Source organism: Melospiza melodia, chromosome 14 (genome assembly GCF_035770615.1).
Source record: "Melospiza melodia melodia isolate bMelMel2 chromosome 14, bMelMel2.pri, whole genome shotgun sequence".
Taxonomy (NCBI): Eukaryota; Metazoa; Chordata; class Aves; order Passeriformes; family Passerellidae; genus Melospiza; species Melospiza melodia.
This window is the reverse complement of record NC_086207.1, coordinates 4,875,397-4,891,439: the sequence shown is the minus strand read 5'-3', so window position 1 is coordinate 4,891,439 and position 16,043 is coordinate 4,875,397. Positions and strand designations below refer to the sequence as shown.

The window sequence follows — 16,043 nt, the reverse complement described above, 5'->3', positions numbered from 1 at the left end:
TTAAAATAGATGCCTCCAAGAGCACTGACAAAAATGTGTCTCTTTTTCTTTCACTACCACTTCAAGCACCCAATTAGTTGGGTAAAATTAGATTCTGCCTTGAAAGGCTAAAATTGATGCTTCAAGTTTCCATAGTTACTGTCTTTCTATTAATTGTGCTCAGTTAAATGGAGGGGATTCTCTCTTGCTCACCCCACTGGGTTTTGGGAGCTGTGCTGCACTCTTTGTGCACCTGCAGTAAAGTGGGCTGTGCTCAGGTAAGGTACCTGTGGAAGGTGTAAGAGCTGTAAAAAGCTGGTAATTCGTTTCAGAGCTTCTTCAGAGCTGTAAAGGTTCATAATTGTTGAAGTTTTGCTGAGGGGAAGCAGGAGGGAGGGACAGAATTGAAGTCAATTCTCTTAGCAGTGTTCACTCCCCAAGAGGGACACAAACAAAACCAATCTAAGCCTTGTCCAGGAAAACATGGAATCACAAAATCATGGGATGGCCTGGGTTGGAAAGGACCTTAAAGGTCTTGTTTCCACCCCCTGTCATGGTAGGGACACCTTCCCCAATCCTGGGCTGTTCAGGGCTCCATCCAGCCTGGCCTTGGACACTCCAGGGATCCAGGGGCAGCCACAGCTTCTCAGCCTGGGCCTCACCACCTTCACAGTAAAGGATTTTTATCCAATATCTGATCTAATCCTATTCTCTGTCAGTTTGAAGCCTTTCCCCTCGTCCTGCCACTCAATGCCCTTGTACATAGAAATCCAACACTCAAACATTTAATCCTCCCTTCCCTTCAGGAAAATTTTCCTTCTTTGGGGATCAATCCCAGCCAGGCTTTGAGCCAGGCACTGGGGCTGTGGAGAGGAGCCCAGGTGGATCCTGTGTCGCCCCATAGAGGCACAGTGGCCCCCAGTGGCAGGAGACGCCTGCAGAGGATGCACGTCTGTGCTTTGGCTGCAGTTCAGCAGCTGAGGGAGCCAGGGCAGGAGGGGGCTGGCTGCCTGCAGGGCACTGTTACAGCTCCAGCAGCAGCCAGGAAATGCTTCCTCCTTTTCACCTTCACAGCAGGATTTATGGTGCTCGGTGAGCCTGTTGTCTCTCGCATAAAAGAGCTTCTATGTTAGAATAAAATTATTTTTTTATTTAAATTTGACAGAAGACAGTAACCAGAATTGGCTTTCCATAATGCAGATTAAGCAGTGCACAGACATGTTCTATCCTCCTGACATTCAGGGCTTTGTCTTCTGCGGTGACTTTTTCTCTCTTTACCATATTTCATGTCCTTATATAACAGAGGCAAACCCCACCCACAGCAGCAGCCTCCTGAAAATGGTTACAGTGCCATCCCCACTCCTGGTCACATACAAAAGATGCGAGCCACAAAGCTCAAAAATTTTTAAATTTCTGACTCCAAGACCACCTTTTTGGGATGTGTTGCCAAGCACTCCTAAAATCAGCTTTCAGCAGGGGTCTGGGAAGCTGCTTGCTGCTCCAGTCTTTCAGTTTAGGGCATTTGAGGACGTTTAATTAGGACATTTAGGCTGCACAGCACCTGGTTTGACATGAAAGCAAAGAAAAGCGTTTCCTTTGTGGTACCGAGACCAACCCACCACAGATCTTCAGGGGAGCATTGTCCTCAGCCACTGCCTGCACCCTTCCCGGGTACTGAAGGGCAGAGCAGTCCCCCCCAGCTCCAATTTCAGTTTTCCTGCACTATTCACTGCTCTTTACCTTTCTGTGCACATTAAAACAAAGGCAGAATGGCTGGTGCTCTAACTGCCCACATTGTGTTAAAAACACATTTATAAGATGAAAATAATTTGGGGTTATTTTGTTTGGTTGGTTTGGGTTTGGATCTTGGATTTTTTTTTTTTTTTTGGTTTTTTTTGAGGGGGAAGGGGGTCTGTTTTCAGCTATGAATTCTTAAAAACAGACACTGTGAACCTGCAGATATGGGGAAATTGCCCCCCAAAAATATTTTTCCTTAGATTGCAAGAGTAATGTCTCTCTAATCCCCTCTTCATGCAGCACAAACATTCAGTGCTGCATCCCCCAGGTCCAACATTGGATTAGAGCTCAAAAGATGATAAGGAGGAGCCTGGATGTGTGCACATGCAGTCTCAGGGATGCAGCAGATTAACCCTCAGTTTGGGGAGGAAAGGGGTAAAATTCTACCTGTGGGAGCAGGACTGGGCACAAATACATCAGTAGAAGGATATTACCTGGAAAAGTTGATATTTTTATGGTAAGAAAAGTGTTTTTTTAGCCAAAGAAGAGTGAGGGGAGCTGCAGACTCCGTGCTCTGTTTGCTCCTTCAGCAGCTGCAGGAAGCCATTTACCCTGGGCTGTGCTCTGGCCCCAGCAGGCTGTGGTAGCCAGCAAATCAAATTATGCTTTCACATATCTCAGAGTATGCTGGCAGAGCTATTAGATAGCTGAGACAATTCCTTTAATACTCAGCCATGTAAGATTGGTTTTTATAATGAGGTAAATAATTTCAATTTAAATTAATTGTCAGTGTCAGCATGGACAGTAACCTGAGAGTGAGCTGGAAGTGACCTCTGTGCCTGGATGTTGGAGCAGTGGGGGGCCACAAATCTCCCACAACATTTGTGCTATAATTACCCTGATTAATGATACTGACTTTAAACCCAAGCACTGGACTAAAGCTGCAGGCTCCTGGTGGGGAGAAGTTTCCATTTTGTTCATCCCTCCAGATTCATTAATGCAGAACAGGTCAAAGAGATGGGGGGGGGCAGACAGTGAGAATTATTTGGGTTTTTGTTTAATACTCCAGTTTGAGGAAGTCATTAGTGATGTTTGGGATTATTTAGCAAAGTGTTAGTTAAACTGGTTCAATTTTGTTCTGATTGAATAGTGTTTTTGTCTTTCAGTTCTATTTCTGTCATTTTTTCATGCTGATGATGGATTTTTATTCGCTTTCTTTTTTTGTGAGCTTGAGTTTTTGGTTTGTTTTGTTTTTTCAGAAAAAAAAAGGAGAAAGATTAAATGGATTTTTTAATCCCAAAAAGGCTTAGGGATGATCAGTGAAGCCAGAATGTCCACAGAGATCCTCCAAATGACACAGAGAGGGTTTTTCAGTGCACGCTGTTTGCATTGGATGTGCTGTTTCAGACTCTTTATCATGGTGAATATTCATTAAGCCTGCCAGAGGCAGGAGCTGCAGTCAGTACAGCATCAGCAGAGGAGGCAGGGAAGAGAGAAATCAGGTTAATGACTAGCTTTCCCTGCAATTTGCTTCCTGCTTATTGCCTGATCTCAGTTTTAAACAAATTCATTTAATTAATGTGTTTTGCTACTTTGACCTGCGGACAGAAGGGGCTGTGATTAATGATGGGGTGTTCTGAGTCTTACAGTGGCTTTAGCCCTCATGTCCTGCTGTCTAGAAAAGAACACTGAAAAATATTTCCTTTAAATTTAATTTCGATTGAAAGCTTTTATATTTTCTGATTCCTTGTGCTACCGAATTTTTAAAGACAGGGACAAAGTGGGGAGGGGTGGAATAGAGTGAAAACAAGCTGCTGTCTTGGCTGAGCATGTCACACAGTCAAAGATGTCTCTGCAGGGAGACAGAGCTGCACAGAAATGCTTTCCTCTTCTCCCCCTTGAGCAGGGGCACATCTGTTCCAACACGAGTTAGCCCTCTTCTGACAAAGGCTCCTTAAGAAAGCAGCAGAGCCATAGGAGGTGGGGAGGATGTTCATGGCACTCAGGATACATGGGCAGCTCACATTATGGGAAGTGAGCACCACCTGTTCTCAGTAAACAGCAGATTGGAGCTGTGGGGCTCTGCAGGGTCGGGGGAAAACCATGTGGCCTCCCCAAAAGGGAGAAAAATGTCAGTGAGATAGAAACTGCAGCCTGATGGGATAGCCCAGACCTGGTGGGATATTGATTCCTGGGCTGAGTGATGATATGTTCCGTGAGCAGATATTTTGCCCCAAATGTATGAGACATCTCAATTTCAGGCTGTTTGTACCCATCGTTCAGCATTACCTCTCAGCTTGGATGGTTTTACAGGCTGGTGAAAGCCAGCCCTTCCATTGAGTGAATTTGCAAATTCCACATCTGAAAGACAGCACCTTAAATCTCAGTGACAGACCTGTACTTCAGAGTTCTGCGCCAGACCTTCTGAGCTGTACTGGGGCATTGCTGTCATAACTAAAATGTGGCCTTTGAAGGGGTGGAAATGGAGTAACCTCAAGAATATGGCTGTGCTCTCTCAGGCATTTTTGGACGGAAGATGCCAATGCCTACCTAAGAGAAAATCCTGTGAAAGGATTAGGGCTGAAGGAGGTTGCAAACAGTTGCACAGGATTTTTTGTGGCTGCCACTGTTAAAGAGATTAGTTTCAAGCATCTTCTTTTTTCTGAAATGCTCTGGCATGGTCATTAGTGCAACACCTACTGAGCCATGGTGCTGCTTACCTGGCACCTGAGGGTAGAATTCAGCTCCTTTTTCCTAGCTACCCAAAAGTTAGCTGTCTCCAGCACAGAGAGGAGAGGAACAAAGAAAATTTTGATTTTTTTCACCAGAATCATTTAGGTTGGAAAACACCTCCAAGATCATTACATCCAGCCTTTGATCACCACCTTGTTAACCACACCAAAGCACTGAGTGCCATGTCCAGTCATTTCTTGAACACCACCTCCTGGTGGTGACTGCACCACCTCTCTGAGCAGCTCCTCCCAATGCTTGACATCCCTTTCTGTGAAGAAATTCCTCCTAATGTCCAACCTGAATCTCTCCTGGTGCAGCTTGAGGCCATCCTCTTGTCCTGCCACTGGTTGCCAGAGAGAAGAGGCTGATCCCCACCTGGCTACAACCTCCTGTCTGGGAGTTATAGAAAGCAAGAAAGGCTCCAAAGAGAGTGATAAGGATTCAATACCTTGATACCAATTCAATACCTCTCAAACCAAGCATTTAAACCAGGTTGCTTGTTTGTAGACTATAGCATGAATTAAATTATACACGGTAGATTGGATGCCTGCATTTCTGGTGTCTGGATTTAAGAAAGGGGTGTTTAACTCTCTAAAAAAAGAAATGTAGGTACCTACAGTTATTACATGTTGAATTTTAGGGACCTGGTTCCTTATTGGTGTCCTGCACAGAGCAGGGGAACCTCTGAAAAAGCTGTGAGCTGAAAGCAGGACTGCCTGGAGCATGTAGGTGAGGATCAGTGAGGGGACACAGCTCACCTGCAGCCTGCTCCCCTTCTGGAATCAGTGACATATACATAGAATCCTGAAATTGTTTGGATTGGAAGGAACCTTAAAACTCATCCAGTGCCACCCCTACCATGGGCAGGGACACCCTCCACTGTCCCAGGCTGCTCCAAGCCCTGTCCAGCCTGGCCTTGGACACTTCCAGGGATCCAGAGGCAGCCACAGCTTCTCCAGGCAGACATGACCCTCTATATCTGACAGTGTGTAGGAAATCAGGTGTTCCAGAGCAATTAGAGCTTGTTGAAGCAGTGCCTGTTGACCAAGGTTTTTATATTTTTCAAGTCCTGTGAGAGGTAGAGAGCTGCAATACATGACCATTAAATGCCTCTGGAAGAGAAAAAGCATTAGCTCTGCACCATACCATATTCCCTCCAGCTTTCACATAGGTGATTTGAGGATATGGAGGGGTTTTTTTCTGTGTAAGTTTGCCTGTGCACTTCAGACAGCAGTCACGGGATGGAAAAAGAAGTATTTTGAAAGACAGCCTAGAAGTCCTTTCATGCCAGCTAAATATGTGACCTACTCAACTGCAGAGTCTCTGCTGCTCTGGCTTCCATTTAAAGTCTACTGAGACATTTGTATTTCGGTGAGAGTAGGAAAGGGATGGGGGTGAAAAGTTCATCTCCCATTTTAGCTTGCAGACACACAGGCAAAGAAGCATCAGGACCTGCAGGTGCAGCCTGGATTTTGGGTTCTGCTGCATGCGAGCATTTAAAAATTTAATTATTTGGTCATTGAAAATGAAGTCTAAAGTATTCCTTGAGAATAAAAGAAAAGGTTCAAAGTAATCCCAAAAATTACCCCAGGAAATGACCAGACTGAGCTTTTATGTATGAACTCTGACAGCCCCCCTCTCTAGCTGTAGGAAGAAAAATGTAATGTTTTAAATTAAGTGTTATAAATATAACCAGGAGGTTTGTTTTATTTAGATTTTCATTTAAGTTTAATAAACAAATTTGAAGCACTCAATTAAAGATGCAGAAAATATGCAAAAGAAGTACAACTAATCCCATTAAATGTAAAATGACACATAAGGAGAAAGCTTTTGTTGTTGAATCCCTGCTGATAAGAAACAGGAGATATTTAAGGAAGCCTTGGAAACTAGGTAGTAAATGACATTTATCCTTGATCTGAAATGCCTAAACATACAACTTTGTCAGTGCAGCTGAACTGTGACCTTCCAGCCTGCCAATACAGATAAACACACATGTTCTCAGGTAAGTCATGCAGAAGAGACATTTCCTGAGGACTGGAGAAGCCCCACTTGTAGGAAATTATGGTTATTAACTCATTAGATTCTCTGTGTCTCTGCCTCTTTGTATGCAAGCTCTCCACACAGATGTAAGGATAATTAGTTTCCTTTGGCTTAGTGAGTATTAAGGAGTATTAAAATGCTTAGTTCATATGGACAACAAACATATTCAGGAGCTGGGACAAAACCAGACATAGGTGCAAGCAAACCCCCACAGACTGAGAGAATCCTGATTCCAGGGTAGGTGGGGTGGGTTTGTTGTGTTTGGATGCATGAAGTCAGATGTTTTTGTGACAAATGTTACTGACTTCATCAGTGAGCTGATTTGTCAAGTCAGAACCAGATTAAAGGGTTGTTTTCCTGCTCTGAATTAGATTTCAGTAGTGCAGATGTGGATGTGCACCCCATTAGTCTGGCAAGAGGTTTCATACAGGAGATTCTTTGCCTCAGGGATACCCTGGGTTCTTGCACATTGCTGAATTTGTGTGGTCAAGTGGATAACATCAAGTCACTGTCATCGTCCCATGGCCTGTGTTCAGCCTCGAAAGTTGATCAGAGGACTGGAGCACCTGTCCAGGAAAGGCTGAAGGAATTGGGATTGCTCAGCCTGCAGAAAAGAAGCTTCAGTGATGAGTTTTCTCTTTGAGTTTTCTCTTTGAGCTAGGTCTTATGAGCTCTTCGAGAATCCATCATACCTGAGATAGCCTAGCTACTACAAAGGGTATGAAATTAGTAGGATGACTTCTGAGGTAGTGTTGGAAACAGAAAAGTTTTAATAAAAGGCAAAATAACAAAATTCTTGTTGAGAAAACTTGAGCTTGGGGAAAGGGTGGGTCCAATGATTTGAGGTCACCTTCAGCTGTCTTTTTCCTGCCAGGAACAGAAAAAGAGCATTGGGTCTGGGCCAGTGTTTGGAATGCATATTGTGGGGGTTTGCTGGGAGAAAGAGAGGATTTATTTGTCAAATAGGGCTTAATTTATTATGTGCAATAGGAAAGCTCACATTTTTGTATTGCAACAGAAAGGCAATTGATTAATAATTTGGAAAAAGGCCAAGACACACATTTTCCACCTTTGTAATTTGTCATCTCAGAGAAACAAAAGTGATATGAAAGGTACCTGAATAAAACAATTCATTAAGCAGAAATGAAAGCTGGTTCATATTAATGTATTTATTATGAAAGAAATGTATTTCTAGGACATTGTTGTTACTTACAGGAAACGTAAAAAATCAGAAGCTGATACTTAGGACCATAGGAAATGTACAGAAGAGCTACAACTGGTAAAATGGAGGAGCTCTTACATTAATAATAACTTCAGAAAAGCTATATGAGACTAGAGTTGTTAAGGTCACTAAAACAACATCAGCAGCTCCTGGAAAGAACACAAAGTCAAAGCTCCTTCATCATTAAATACAGTATTAGGGGGGAAAGAAGTCTACAGTGTTTTCTAGTTCTTGATTAAATATCACATTGTAAAAGCAGTCATGTCATGTCCATGTGCCATGGAGGTTCAGAGATGCCAAAGATTTCATGTGCCAAAACCTCTAACTCTGATGGGTTCAGAGATGGTTCTGATGTGTTTTGTAAACACATTTCTTGGGTTTTGTAACATGGACCTGCTGCATCACTACAGAATAGCTTAAAAAAGAAATCCTGATTCCCAGCCTTGTTTTGCTGCCAGGCAGGAGAAAGGTTGTCAGGCAGCAAAATATTTTCTTTTCAGCTTTTGAACCTAAAAGCAGAGCCTTATGTCTGCATGCACCACACACCATTTATTTCATAAAATAGAAAACTGTACAAACAACGTAACAGAAGATGAAGAATTGTTAAAGACTAAGAAATACAGGAGCTGCTGAAGTTAATACAGCACTTTTCACTACAGCTGCAGGGGTACAGAGCAGCCAGTACCAGGTGTTTGCTGGCAGAACATTGGGGCTCTCCCTCTAGAATGTTTGTTTTTTCTTCCTGCCCTCTTTAACCTGCAGGAGACCTTAGACTTCTCAGTTTCTTCTCCCCCATCCAGTGTCCTCATCTCCTCTTCCAAGGGACATGGAATCCCCCCTCTGAAATGGTTTTCCAACACAGTTCCCCCTCCTTCTTTACTCCAAACATCTTTGCCTCTTCAGCTGGACAGCTCTGATACATGATGCTGAGATTTAATCAGATCAGTGGTGTTGGAATTGTTTGTGTGGTGTTGTGGGTTTGTGTGTGGCTAGGAATGTTACAAGGGTGAGAGTCCCATGTTTTGTTACTGAACTTTTAGAAAGTTTTCATCTGATTTGAGGGCTTTAGCATCAGAGCATAAACACTGAGTTTCCCCCTCATCACAGTTGTTAAAACACTTACCATGATACATTAAAATAGATATGCTGTTCCTATTCAAAATTGGCAGTTATGTAAATTACAACAAATGTTCAAAGTATAAAAGGAAAGAAAACAACCAAGTCTTAAGGCTTTCTCTCACAGGAAAACCTAATTCTGTAGCATTTTTATTTATTGCTAGAAATTCATCCTTGTCAGAGCAACATATGCAAACATTTCAATCTGATTAACTCAATCTAATCAGAATAATGGAAACAAAATTAAAACTGACTTCATCCTGCAAGCCTAAAACTGGGGATAGAACTTCACTTTGTATTTGCCTGTATAAAATACTGTGATTTAGAGAGAATATCAGGGTATTCTCTGATTCTCTGAAGACCATGAATATTTCTGAGACCAGACTGTGCACACCCTGATGGAAGCAATCCTGCAGTGGCTCTGCCCAGGCAGTTCAGTTTACTCTGCTTTTGCTGTGTCTGCTGCTCAGCCACACTGCATCCATACCTACACACAAACACACATGCTGGCTGGCCTCAGGTTCCTCTCTGGGATGCACCAGCTCAGGGTCACACAGTGGGTCAGCTTGGAAGGGACCACAGCAGCTCATCTGGTCCAACCTCTGTTTAAGCAGAGCTCATGGCACAGCATTGCTTCCAGATGGTTCTGGAATATCTCCAGTGAGGGAAACCCCACAACCTCTCTGGGCAATCTGTTCAGTGCTCAGTCACTGCACAGGAAAGTTCTTCCTCATGTTCAGGTGGAACTTCCTGGGCATCCATTCCTGTCCCCTCTTGTCCTGATCCATTCCTGTTCCCGCTTGTCCTGATCCATTCCTATTCCCTTTTGTCCTGATCCATTCCTGCCCCCTCTTGTCGTGATCCATTCCTGCTCCCGCTTGTCCTGATCCATTCCTATTCCCTTTTGTCCTGATCCATTCCTGCTCCCTCTTGTCCTGATCCATTCCTGTTCCCTTTTGTCCTGATCCATTCCTGTCCCCTCCTGTCCTGCTGCTCAGCACCACCAAGCCGAGCCTGGCTCCATTCCAGCCTCTTGACACTCTCCCTTCTTTCCCTGCATGAGGGTTCCTGGGCACATCCATCACAGGATGGTTTGCTAAAATACCCACCTGGATGTGTATAATGCCAAGGCCACCCCTCTAACCCTGTCCCAAAAGGCTCAACACCCTCAAACACGCCCTTTTGCCATGCAGTGCACATGCCTGTGTTTTCTGCTATAAAACATGACAATGGGCTGCATCACAGTGATCTCTTACTCCAAACGCTTCAAATCCAAAAGAACAAAATGGGATCCAGAGCCTGTTGCACCCAAGAGCACGAGGAGGGGGTGAGTGCATGCAAACACTGAGCAGACTGGATGAGAACCAGTGGATAACCCCCACATGAGCAGCCAGACAAACGAGAGTCGCTGTAGGCTGAAGCCTTTCAAACAGAAAGCTGCTGCTCACTGAGTGCCTGTGTTTAAAGATGCTTTAAGCTTTTCTTGCTGTTTTGACTTTTTCAGAACCTGAGGCGGGAGAGGTGTCCCCCCCAGTGGGAGCTGGTGTGAACAGCAACAGCTGGACCTTTAAATTCGGACCCGGCAATTCCAAACAAGGTGGTCCTGGTGAGTTGCCAGACAAATTCATTATCCCAGGATCTCCTGCAATCATCTCCATCCGGCAGGAGCCACCCAACAGCCAAATTGACAAAAGTGACTTCATAACCTTTGGCAAGAAAGAAGAGACCAAGAAAAAGAAGAAAAAGAAGAAGGGGAACAAGACTCAGGAGAAAAAAGAAAAGGGCAACAGCACCACTGAGAACAGTGACCAGTGAGGGAGTTATACTGAAAAAACCCTCTTAGCCAGTTTTTGTAATAATGGCAGATTTCTCCTATGTAGCAAATCCCAACTTCTTCCTATTGTTAACAAATTTCCTGTATGTACAGACTTGAGAAAATCAGCAGGAAATTCAGTGTCTGTCTAAATTGCTTAACAGGTTTTGTCTTAAAAGCTTTATTAAGTCTGGTGTTAACTCTTTTTCTCCACTCTGGCTTGTTTTCAGAATCTAAAAAGCAGACACAAGTTTCCTTTCTCCTACGCCGAAAAGGAGAATCTTCACAGTACAGCCAGTGAGAGGTTGGACTCTGCACTGTGGTTCCTGTGCTCCTGTCTTGATGACACTTACAGGACAGGTTTAAAAGTTTTAATGTTGTGCACCCTCTATCTGATTGGAAATATTTGTGTGCAGATGTCAGCTAGGTGATATGAGATCAGATTATAAAATGCAAGAAGAGCTGGTAAATATGCAACAGAGGAAACACCAAATGAACACAAATGTTCAAAGATGTTCAGGCTGGGGAGAAAATGTCTGAAAGAGAGATGAGCAGACTTACCAAATCCTGAGAAGTCACTGTGTGGAAATACTGACTCCTATACATGACGTATTGTACACACTGCTTCAAATGAAACCTCACATTTACAGCTCTTTAAGACACCATAAATTCTATCTCTTTACCAAGCAAGCCATTGGAAAAATTGTCCCTTAAAGCCCTGCATTGCCCTGGTAAGGCTAGCCCTCAGAGAGTAACAAGGGCTGGGCTGACATCCCAGGAATGTAACTGTGATGCTGTGTGTCCCTATTTCCACATTATTTTGCACATTATGTCTCTGAAAAGGTCAGAGTTTTTCCACGACACTTATGCAAAAGAGAGAAAAAAAGTAACATTAACTATGCTATTTGTTATTTGAGATATTTATTTATAAAGAAATATAGCTGTAAATGTTAAAGAAATATGATGCCCTTTAACCCAAACAGAAGTCAATCTAGAGCCATTATAAATTACAATTGCTGCTATTAAAGTGCTTTAGAAAAATTGCCTGAAACATCTGTATTATATCGGCCACTTGCCAATCACAGCTTTATTCTGTCGGGTGACTTGGGGGCTGCCTCTTGCATGTATTAATAAATACAAGAATATCTTCTCTTTCTTTTTTTTTTTTGCATTATTCTGCACTTTGAATACACCTTTGCAAACAAACTGTCCTAATATGAAGAAGCAGAAGCAAACTCCTCACACAGATGGATTTACTACTAACCTGCTAGCTCTGTGCAGTACCTTGGTGTGACCTCCCACACGACCTTTTCTGACTTTAGTTTTACTTTTCTATGAGATTATGAATTCCTGACCCTACTAACACCCCTTATGTAAAATTCAAGTACTGTATGTATGCTGTATGCTCTTATAAGAATCCTGAAATATTTATTCTGTGCTTGTGTATGTGAATGTCAATGCAACTATTATTAGAGTGGACTTTAAGCTTTACCGTTGAATGTAAATTCATTATTTCTTTTTTGTACACTCGTGGAAAAGTGGAGTAGTGTTAATTTTTTAAGCCACTGTTGATTATCAGTTTTTTTTGTGTATGAAACACAAGTAAAATATCTTTCTTAAACCAAGCCATGCATGCATTTTGGGATTTATTGGTAAGAATCTGTGAAGCTGAAGTTCTGTGAATTACTAAACCTAAGGGTATAAATGGAGTATTGAATGTGGTTGAGGATGTTGATTTAAAACCAATACATGTATTTTTAAATAGAATATGGCTGATGAGGGAATTCCAAGGAGTTTTCTACATTATTGTACATTCACAGAATAAAGCTCAAGTGTCGTGTTAATTGGAACTGTGTAAGAAACTACATAGCTCTGAAATTTCCAAAGGCCCTTTAATCTAGGATCAAAGAGAACAACTGGATTTCTTGAGACATGTCCTGGATGTTTTAAGTTTCCAAACTGCTGACAGTTCAGAACAGAATAATTCCTATTCATTTTTAAGAACCTGCAGCAAATCTTAAAACATCACAGCAAAGCTCTAATAAAAGAATTCATATCTCAAAGCATGAACCACCAATGGCCTCATGTGGTCTATTTAGAGTCTTCTTTTGTTACCAGTCTTGTTTTACTGGCAATAAAAAGGTGCTACTTGAGAAAGAGAATCCTGGATTCACTTTTAAAGGCTAGACAAGAGGAAAAAAATCTTAAGCTTTGGGGAGGGAACTGTTCTTTTATGCAAATGTGCTATGCAAGTACATTTAGGTGTTTATTTTTATTTGGTGACTAATCCAACAGCTCCCAAAACGTTCATCAACTGTAGTTACAGTGGTAGCTTAAACACACAGAAGAATACTGTTGTTATGTAGTCATCATAAAATAGCTCTCTCAATGCCTCTGGCAAAAATTCAGTACAAAGATTTAATTCTTACAGGAATCTTCTATACTTGATTATTTTTAGATTTTAATTGAATATTGGTTTTTCTTTTGAGTGCTTGCATTTTCCCCTATGCAAGCCAGTCTGACTCATTCATTTTTCATCAGTGGCCATACACAGCTGGTTTTCCAAGGCTTGCATCTGTTAAAATGAACCAAGAGCTGCAGCATGTCTCAAATTTTCTGGTTTTAACACAATATTACATTTACCAATGCTGCCTTTATTGCAGGTGCTTACTGCAGGGGGACTGTATGCTTGAGTGCCTGGAGAGACAAAACAAAATCTGAAGATAATCATTCCAGCATGATTATCAATAATGATAATCATTCCAGTCTGGAGAGCTGATAGAACAGAGAAAAACCTCTCAGAGGAGAGGAGGAGCTCTTGCTGGAATTGTTTGAAAAGAGGCTGGGATGCACTAGGAGGGTATACATCCCGCACAATCAGTGTGTTGTCTGAATACTGAATCAGGCACCTCACCAGAATTTATAAAGATTTTTCCATATTTGGACCCTCTGGGACAACTGGAATGCTGAGATGTCTACAGTGAAATTTGGCTGTTTCATAACTAATATACAAATGATACCATTGACATCCTTATTTTGGGTGTCCAGGAGCAGAAACCCTGGCAAGAAAAATGTTTGGAGGACCAGGGGTAGATGGGGGCAGGATCTGCACATTTTACCACAGTTTAGGGCTACTGTTCTAACACCACACAACAATGGAAATTGAGAACCAGAGATGGCCAATAACATCACAAATTAAGAACAAAAAATTCTTTAATCCTCCTGCTGACAATGAACTGAGCACAACAAAATACACTGCAGAGTTTGCTAACAAGGAAATTACAGTTTTGAGGCTTTTTACCACTTGAACAATTTATGTCTTTCAGAATCCATATATACCCTCTGTGAGCATATTGTCTTTGGAAGTCTGGTTTCTATGCATACAAGATCAGTGATGAAAACTATTGGGCTTTTATAACAATAAACCTGAGCTATGTTGTATATTAATTACATCCTGTCATTAAAAAAAATCTCATTTTACATTAGGCTTCTAAGAATTGGTCTTGTGCAGTTTCTTTCTGCTCAGTCCATGGGTCATTGCACATCATATGAAGGGATCTGATTAAAAGTTTTCCAATCATCTCACATCAGGGGAAGAACACAGAACACAAAATGCCTTTCCCAAATTTCATATATGAAGATCAGTAAAAAATAATTGCAGGTAGTTTTGATACCTTTTAGAATCTTCTTTCATTTCTGCTTCTACTTCACTCATTCAAGACCTGCTTGTGTCAACAACTGGGTAAAATAAACCAGGTACAATTTTCCTTCCAAATCCAATTCTCCCCTAGCACCAGTTTTGTGGATCTTGTGTAAAACAAATATTAAGGAAGGACCTGAACCATTTTCCTCATTTGAGTCCTAAAGAATGAGCAGTGTCCTCAGTTTTGTTGTTATTTCATTGCTTATAAACTACTGACTGTTCCATGACACAAACACCTTTTTAAGACAGAGCCAAGAGCCCTGTGTTCTGTTAAGGCTCCTGTAAATATGCAGAAATATCACACTTTAATCAAAAGTTTGGCTTTGGTAAGTGAGTATACCCTGAAGTCCTTTAGTTTGTTCCTTTACAAGTCTCTGAAGGAGAAAAGAGTGAACAGCTGACAATGTTTTGGTATCACACACAGCTGAACCTGCGTGAAGCAAATAGCTGCTCTGGAAAGCAGAGCTGAGGGCTCCAAGCACAGCAATGATAAATCCTGGATGGGAAGGGCTTCCTGTGGTGGCTGGAATCAGAATTAGGCTCACACATGCCTGGGTGGCTTGGCTGCACCAAAACTGAGCAGACAGCAAATGCAGAGCACAGCTCTGACAAAACAAATGCTTCAGCACATTGGACTGACCTTGCACAGCTTTAACCAGCATGCTATGGAACCAATATTGATGGCACATACATTAATTTCCCATTAACTCTGGATATGGGGATGCTGTGCTTTACTCTCCTGGGTTCATTCTGCTCTCTGTGGATCCCCAGAGGGATCCCTGCAGGATCCAGTGTCACTGCTCTGCCTTTGCAGGGTGGGAGATGTGGGCATCCAAGCATTTACAGAGACAACCCTGTCGTGGGCTCATCCCAAGGTGTGGCCACCAAGGGAGGGGATTCTGTCCCACCTGCAGAGCTGCCCCAGCCCAGGCAGGAGCTGGAGCTGCTGGGGCCAGGCCAGAGGAGGCTCCAGGATGATCCCAGGGATGGAGCAGCTCTGCTGGGAGGAAAGGCTGGCACAGCTGCCATTGTTCACCTGCACAGGAGAAGCTTTGGGGGGAGCTCAGGGTGGCCTTGCAGGGCCTGAAGGAGCCCCAGGAAACCAGGAGAGAGACAATTGACAAGGGATGGAGGGACAGGACGAGGGAAATGGCTTCAAACTAAGAGATTGTCAGTTTAGATTACATGTTAGAGAAAAATCTTTCCCTGTGAGGGTGGGGAGGCCCTGGCACAGGCTGGATGGGATCTGGAGCAATCTGGTCCGGTGGAATGTGTCCCGGCCCATAACAGAGGGGTGGAACTAGATCATACTTAAGGTCCCTTCCAACCAAACCATTCTATGATTGCATGGGACATGGTTATGTTGTTGTACAGAACATTTCAATACCCACTGTCAGTGATAATACTGCTTAGGTATCATGAAAATCTGATTTTTCAGAGTGATTCTAATATGGTGACATTAGGCACCTACTTTTGGAGTATTTGTAGTCCAGGTGCCTTAGGCGGGCTTAGAGAACTAATGAATGAAATCCTCCAGCATGAAGCACCACAGAATTATCTCTGCCACATAAGAAGAGCATATCTTACACTGCACCGTGGATTCCCTTTCATATCCCAGGACAGTCTGCATGAAATCACTCTGACACAGGTGTTAACATCAAAAGATGACAGAGATGTGGTGAAGTAAACATCTCTCAGAA

At 42.6% G+C, this 16,043-nt stretch overlaps 1 protein-coding gene across 6 annotated transcripts in view; it reads left to right on the top strand.

Annotated features, from left to right (window-relative positions):
* The window catches only part of LOC134424629 (protocadherin alpha-C1-like), a 209,378-nt gene extending 195,241 nt beyond the window's left edge, over window positions 1-14,137 (top strand). For 5 of the 6 annotated variants that reach the window (XM_063168514.1, XM_063168513.1, XM_063168515.1 and 2 more), the window contains exon 4: window positions 10,332-12,710. In XM_063168514.1, coding sequence (XP_063024584.1) covers window positions 10,332-10,642 — 311 coding nt within the window. In that variant the 3' untranslated portion in view covers window positions 10,643-12,710. Of the gene's footprint in view, window positions 1-10,331 lie in introns of all 6 variants that reach the window. The other variant, XM_063168516.1, reaches the window with a different exon arrangement.
* Window positions 14,138-16,043: the final 1,906 nt, after the last annotated feature.